At 52.7% G+C, this 7,584-nt stretch overlaps 1 protein-coding gene across 1 annotated transcript in view; it reads right to left on the bottom strand.

Annotated features, from left to right (window-relative positions):
* Positions 1–5,973: 5,973 nt before the first annotated feature.
* SETDB2 (SET domain bifurcated histone lysine methyltransferase 2) overlaps positions 5,974–7,584 on the bottom strand; it is a 169,604-nt gene continuing 167,993 nt past the window's right edge. Inside the window, exon 35 of the mRNA XM_075593180.1 lies at positions 5,974–6,877. Coding sequence (XP_075449295.1) covers positions 6,180–6,877 — 698 coding nt within the window. The 3' untranslated portion in view covers positions 5,974–6,179. The remainder of the gene's footprint in view (positions 6,878–7,584) is intronic.

Raw genomic sequence — 7,584 nt, 5'->3', positions numbered from 1 at the left:
AATTCTCCTTCCAAGAGCTCCAAGATAAGTATCACCTCACACGATCTTCACCTGTTGAAATTTTTACAAATCAGACATTTTCTTCGAGCTCTCTTCCAAAGCTCTAAATTTCCTGCCCTGACCAAAATTGAATCCCTCTGCCTCAAAGGCGAGTACCAAAAAGGACTAATATCCGATATTTACAGGGGGATAGAGTCGACACTCCCTCCCCCGTCCCATTCCTATATGCAAAAGTGGACAGCTGATCTCAACCTCCAGATGGACATGGAACACTGGGAGGATGTCTGTGAATCAGCCACCAAAACATCGATTTGTACCATAACAAAAGAAAATATCTATAAAATCCTATTCCAATGGTACCTGACCCCGAGCAGACTGAGCCAGATCTCCCCGGCACACCAGACCTGTGCTGGAGGGGATGTGGTCAAAGGGGAGACATGGCCCACATTTGGTGCTCATGTCCGGAGATCCAGAAGTTCTGGACCAGAGTTCAGAAACTTCTCCATGAAACCGTTGGTCTGGAAGTCCCCTTAGACCTTCAGATATATTTGCTGGGAAAACCAATAGGAGACCTCCCTTCCCTTTTATCCAGGTTGACCTCCTATATCCTGACAGCCGCCAGGTATTCAATCGCAGCGGCTTGGAAACAAATAAAAGAACCCTCCAGAAGAACAGTTGTTAATAGAATAAACACGGTTAGGAGCAGTGTTCGACAATCCAATACATTTACACGCCCGGGGCGGGTGGATTTAACCCCCGGGCGAGTAAATATTGTCCCAAGCAGCACACGTGGTTGTTTTTTTTAATTTCCCTGCTCGCGCTGAAATTTCCCCTGCTCGCGCTGAAAAAAAAAAAACTCCCCCTACTTGACAGCTGATTGGCCCGCGCTCCCAGGCTTTGTGGGCGCGCGGCCAGGCTCTATATGAGCCCGCCCCCAACGAGCGGCCATTCTTTCTCTGCCAGGGTAAGTACTCTCCATGCTGCGGCCCCTCTGCTCCTTCCCTGCCTCCTGCAAGACAACCCGTGCGGTCCCCACATGGCTCACCACCGCGGCCCTGCTCCTGTCCTCTGCCGCGCCTTTGCGTTAGCTCTCCCTCCTCCTGTCCGCTTCCCCTCCTGTCCCCTCCCCTGTCCCCTTCCCCCTCCTCCTGTCCCCTTCCCCTCCCCTCCTCCTGTCCCCTTCCCTTCCTGTCCACCGATCGCTGCCCGGGGCGAGATGTCCCCACTGCTGCAGTCCGGTTGGCATACAGGGGGGGGGGGCTCACCACGTGCCTCCCACCCTGCCGCCTCCCCAAAGATTACACAGCCCAGCTATCTTCATGACGGCGCAGCCGCCGCATGAGGTGAGGTGTGTGTGGTAGGGGATGCCGGTCTGCATGAGGTGAGGTATGGGGGCGGGGGGATGCCCGTCTGCCGGTCTGACAACTAGCTTCATGCCGCCGCGGGGTGGGGGGGATGCTGGCAAACCTGCGCAGCAAAACTGCGGGACATGCCGGCGAGGGGAGCAGGGCAGTGGCGCCCGCTGGGGGACACCTCGTTACGTGACTCCCCCCCACCCTGCCAACTCCCCAAAGCTTCCACTACGCCCGCGTGAAGTATAGGGGGGGGGTCGGCCTGCCCCCCCCCCCCCCACGAGCGGGAGATGGGCGCGGGTGGGTGGGGGAGGAGCGTGGTGGTGGTGTTGGTCGCGGCCTTCCCCCTCCCCCCCCGTGTGTGTGTGTGTGTGTGTGTGTGTGTGTGTGTGTATATATGGGAGAATGGGTGTGTGTGTGGGAGAATGTGTATGTGTGTATGGGAGTATGTGTGTGACACCAGAGGTACCCCCCCCCAGTCGGTCACCCCCCGCCCCAGTCAGTCACCTCCCGCCCCCAGTCAGTCACCCCCCCCCCAGTCAGTCACCCCCCCCAGTCAGTCACCCCCCCCCACTCAGTCACCACGCCCCCCAGTCAGTCACCCCCCCCACTCAGTCACCCCCCCCAGTCAGTCACCCCCCCAGTCAGTCACCCCCCCAGTCAGGTCACCCCCCCCAGTCAGCCACCCCCCCCCAGTCAGTCACCCCCCCCCCCACCCAGTCAGTCACCCCCCCCCAGTCAGTCACCTCCGCCCCCAGTCAGTCACGGACCCCCCCCCAGTCAGTCAACCCAGTCAGTCACCCCCCCCCAGTCAGTCAGTCACCCCCCCCCAGTCAGTCAGTCACCCCCCCCCAGTCAGTCACCCCCCCCAGTCAGTCACCCCCCCCCAGTCAGTCACCCCCCCCAGTCAGTCACCCCCCCCAGTCAGTCACCCCCCCAGTCAGTCACCCCCCCCAGTCAGCCACCCCCCCCAGTCAGTCACCCCCCCCAGTCAGTCACCTCCGCCCCCAGTCAGTCACGACCCCCCCCCCAGTCACTCAACCCAGTCAGTCACCCCCCCAGTCAGTCAGTCACCCCCCCCCAGTCAGTCAGTCACCCCCCCGTCAGTTACCCCCACCCCCAGTCAGTCACGACCCCCCCCAGTCAGTCAACCCAATCAGTCAGTCACCCCCCCAGTCAGTCACCCCCCCCAGTCAGTCACCCCCCCCAGTCAGTCACCCCCCCAGTCAGTCACCCCCCCCCAGTCAGTCACCCCCCAGTCAGTCACCCCCCCCCAGTCAGTCACCCCCCCCAGTCAGTCACCCCACCCAGTCAGTCACCCCCCCGTGTCAGTCAGTCAACCCCCCCTGTGTCAGTCAGTCCACCCCCCCGTGTCAGTCAGTCACACCCCCCGTGTCAGTCAGTCATCCCCCCGTGCCAGTCAGTCACCCCCCGTGCCAGTCAGTCAGTCACCCAGCCAGTCAGTCACCCACCAGCCAGTCAGTCACCCACCCAGCCAGTCAGTCACCAACCAGCCAGTCAGTCACCCACCCAGCCAGTCACCCACCCACCCAGACAGTCTCCCACCCAGCCAGTCAGTCACCCACCCCGTGTCAGTCAGTCACCCCACCCGTGTCAGTCAGTCACCCCCCGTGTCAGTCTGTCACCCCCCCTGTGTCAGTCAGTCACCCCCCATGTCAGTCAGTCACCTCCCGTGTCAGTCAGTCACCCCCCGTGCCAGTCAGTCACCCCCCGTGCCAGTCAGTCAGTCACCCCCCGTGCCAGTCAGTCACCCAGCCAGTCAGTCACCCAGCCAGTCAGTCACCCAGCCAGTCAGTCAGTCACCCAGCCAGTCAGTCAGTCACCCAGCCAGTCAGTCAGTCACCCAGCCAGTCAGTCAGTCACCCAGCACAGCCAGTCACCCACCCAGCCAGCCAGTCACCCAGCCAGCCAGCCAGTCAGTCACCCAGCCAGTCAGTCACCCAGCCAGTCAGTCACCCAGCCAGTCAGTCACCCAGCCAGCCAGTCACCCAGCCAGTCAGTCACCCAGCCAGTCAGTCACCCAGCCAGTTAGTCACCCAGCCAGTCACCCAGCCAGTCAGTCACCCACCCAGCCAGTCAGTCACCCACCCAGCCAATCAGTCACCCACCCAGCCAGTCAGTCACCCACCCAGCCAGTCACCCGCCCTCTCTCACTCTGTGTATCACCCACCCTCTGTGTCTCCCCCCCCACTCTCTCTCTCCCCCCCCCACACTCTCTCTCTCTCCCCCTCTCTCTCCCCCACACTCTCCCTCTCTCTCCCCCACATTCTCCCTTTCTCTCCCCCACACTCTCTCTCACCCCCACTCTCCCTCTCTCCCCCACACTCTCTCCCCCACACTCCCTCTCTCTCTCACCCCACACTCTCCCGCTCTCTCTCCCCCACACTCTCCCTCTCCCCCACACTCTCCCTCTCTCTCCCCCACACTCTCCCTCTCTCCCCCTCTCCCCCACTCTCCCTCTCTCTCTCCCCCACACCCTCCCTCTCTCCCCCACACTCTCCCTCTCCCCCTCTCCCCCACACTCTCCCTCTCTCCCCCACTCTCCCTCTCTCTCCCCCACACTCTCCCTCTCTCTCTCCCCCACATTCTCCCTCTCTCCCCCACACTCTCTCTCCCCCACTCTCTCTCTCCCCCACTCTCTCTCTCCCCCACTCTCTCTCTCTCTCCCCCACTCTCTCTCTCTCTGTCATCCACACTCTCTCACACTCTGTTTCTGGATCTCTTATTTACCCTATATATCTTAACTGCCCTATACTACACCGAAATAACCTATACTGCTGTCTTCCAGATTTGACTCAAGCTTCACACGGAAGACATCGGAACCCCCCCTAACCCAGAAGACAGGTAGGGAACACATCCCCTCCAATGTATAACATTGCCGGAATGAGGTACCTGGACATTGAGGGACTGCGGATCAGGTAAGATCCCAGGCGGGATTGCTGCTTTAGATATTGTGACGCAGGGGCGTCCAGACACTGTCATTCACATCTGGCTTTATTTCTAGATCCAACCTTTACACACACACACACACACACACACACACACACACACACACACACACACACACACACACACACACACACACACACACACACACACACACACACACACACACACACACGTAACCAGGACTAATTGTAGTATAATGTAATACAATAAATACATTTATGTCAAAAACGAATGTTCTCACTAGGAATTTATTAAATGTATTTTATTTATATATTTTATTTTAAAGCGGGGTTGGGGGCGGGACTAGGGGCGGGGTTGGGGGTGGGACTAGGGGCGGGTTGGGGGCGGGACTAGGGTGGCGAGTAGATTTTTTGGTTGGGCGAGTAGATTTTTGGGTGATTTGTCGAACACTGGTTATGAGCATGGAAAGGCTCACAGTTATGTTAAAGCAGAAGATGCCCCAATTCTACAAAAGCTGGGAACTATGGCCAGGCGCCGCGGCTCCTCCGCTCCTTCAGATCCTGGCCCTAGCATGAACCCCAACGGGACAGATGGGAACGGAGACGACTGAACCACCACCTCCCACCAACCCCCCCCCCCTCCACCAACCCCCCCCCCCCTCCCATGCCCCCTCCCTTCTCTCTTTGTCTTTCCCATCTCTCCCCCTTCCTTTGTCTTACCTTTTACCTCTTTCTAAAACAAAGAAAAAGGTTTATTGGATGACTTGTACAACCGCAGTAATATGCCTATGACTTCACTGCTAATTATATAATGCCATTATTTTCTGTATTTCTGCTACAAGTCCTCAATAAAAGAAAAAGATTGTTTAAAAAAAAAAAAAAAAAATATCCAACCCTTGGAATGTTGATATCTATCGGTACAGGGTCCAGGCTAGAAATTAAGTGCATTTTTTATCACCTACGTCAGGCTGGCGGTAGTAATATCTTTCCTATGTGTGTAGTGCGCAATCAAGGGGAAATTATACACATAGGCAATATAAGGAAAACCAGCATGGAATACGTGATTACATTGTTATGTAAATACCACGCCAAGGCAGGAACGGTAAAGCACACCAGAGGCATCTACAGGCGCAGAAACGGCAGCTACATCCTGCGATTTAAATCTACCGGAGAGTTTTCCTCTTCACATGACGTTAAAACCCAGTGCCACATTGTTATATATGGTGGATTCCTCGTTGGATTTCGGCGGCTTTGGGACGCCTTTGCGGACTTCTAAGAGCGCAGTGTGCGGAAACCAGTGTGGTAACATTATTACCAATAAACTTCAAGAATAAATTGTTTGTGAGTGTTTTCAATCCTGATATCTAATCATCACTTAAATTTATCAGTACTATGGAGCGCACGCTTCTTTTTCTTCTTACATTAATATATATGTTAACCCCTTCGTAGAGCAACTGCTAAGATATTAATGAGTTTCCATGAGTACCTGACAACAAAGTTAATTCAAATTACCATGCAAACCTACCTACCCACCATTGGCCACTCTAGTGCCTAATAAAGCTTTATTAACACCTAAGGTACAAAAAAGGTGAACCCATACCACCACCCGCTCCCCCCCTTGGAATGCCTAACAATCCCTACCCCGACCCTCTTCTGAGTAAAGTGCAAACAGAGTGAAGCTGGTTGGTTGTTAAGCAATTTTTTTTACATTTTATTAATAGTGCAACAAAACAAACAGTATAACATAGGTGCTATGCAAACATAGTTACATAGTAGATGAGGTTGAAAAAAGACATATGTCCATCAAGTTAAATATATGCTCAAATTTAGTTGACAGCAACTTATCCTATATTTCATATTTAGAATATTTTGATCCAGAGGAAGGCAAACTATAAAACTATTGGCGTCCTCTCTTTGCACGGATGGGGTCCGGCTTACTTTTTCTACTGCTACGTCTCGCCCCTCTTCTGGTGGGCACACCTCCACGAGCTGGAGGCAGTGTCGGGGTCGATGGAGAGGCGATTGCTGGCGTAGTATCCGTCGAAATGTTTGGTGTTTCGGTACTGACGGTAGCTGGTGTTTGTGGCCTCCATATAGCCATGGCCTGATTCAATATTCCACGCACCTGGTCAGTAGAATAAGAAATTTGGGTTGATATGTGGGTTAGGTTGCTTCCCATTGCATTATTGGCCGTGAGAATTTGCTGCATTATGGCATTCCTCTCCACTGTGGCCTCCAGTTGCTTTTTATGCAATTCTATTTGCTGCCTTTTCAGATTCATCATTTTAAACTCCCTGGCTGCTCTTTTTCTTGTGACTGCTGTGTGATCCCTTATGCTTTGGTTGACGTCAGCTAGGTCCTGGTGAATAAGGCTTAACTTCTGCATTAGTTTTTTTCGGTGTGTCACTTGAGCCAAGTGTAGCTGCATGGTTTCTTGCGGGACAGACATCACCATTGCACGGGCAGCTTGACCTTGGGGCTCATTAGGAGGCACACGTGTTGGTTGATCCCTCACCTCCATGGGCTCCATAATTGAAGTGAATTCCTCTTGAGAAGGTTGTGGAAGGGTTATGTTTTCATCAGACTCAGCAGTAGCTGTGGGTACAAAAAAAATTACATTTAAAATATAGTTTTGTAATAATGACAGAACATTTATTTATAATATGTAGTTAACACGTATATTGATCATTCTTTAATTTTATCAATGTTGGCTAATAGCTTTATTTTTTTTAATGTGTTGCATGACACCTATGACGTAACATTTACACTCAATATTGTACACGTTCTGATAAAATTTTAACTATACTAACCCTGTTTTCTGTTATGTAAGGACTTCAGAAGGGTTGGTCACTGTAATTTATTTCTTTAATAATTGTTAAATATTTAGGTCATGAATATTGTTGTACAGAAAATATTTATGGTCCAAATTTGACACTATTGGAACCAGGAAGGTGCACAAACAAATCCTAAAATGAACCGCCATGGGTGCTCGCACAACCCCAATGTGATGAGGCACAGTAGACTCGCAAACTCCTAACAGTAGAAGAACGGCACTCCAGTGGTCTTTGCAAAAAAGACGTATTTAGAAAATAGTACAGAGATTGATATTTTCGGTTCTCTTGTGGACCTTTGTCAAGATACAAATAAAATGAATTTGTGCAGTGTATATATACACAAATGTCACAGCAATCTAGATATAAAACACACCTCCGTGGAGGCGGAAGTAAACATGGTATCATGTATTTGGCGCCAAAACCTTTGTATAGGTAACGTTACTAAATAACACTATGCAGTGTAGTGTA

Source organism: Ascaphus truei, chromosome 3 (assembly GCF_040206685.1).
Source record: "Ascaphus truei isolate aAscTru1 chromosome 3, aAscTru1.hap1, whole genome shotgun sequence".
Lineage (NCBI taxonomy): Eukaryota > Metazoa > Chordata > Amphibia > Anura > Ascaphidae > Ascaphus > Ascaphus truei.
The sequence above is the reverse complement of the archived record's forward strand: the minus strand, read 5'-3'. Positions and strand labels throughout refer to the sequence as shown.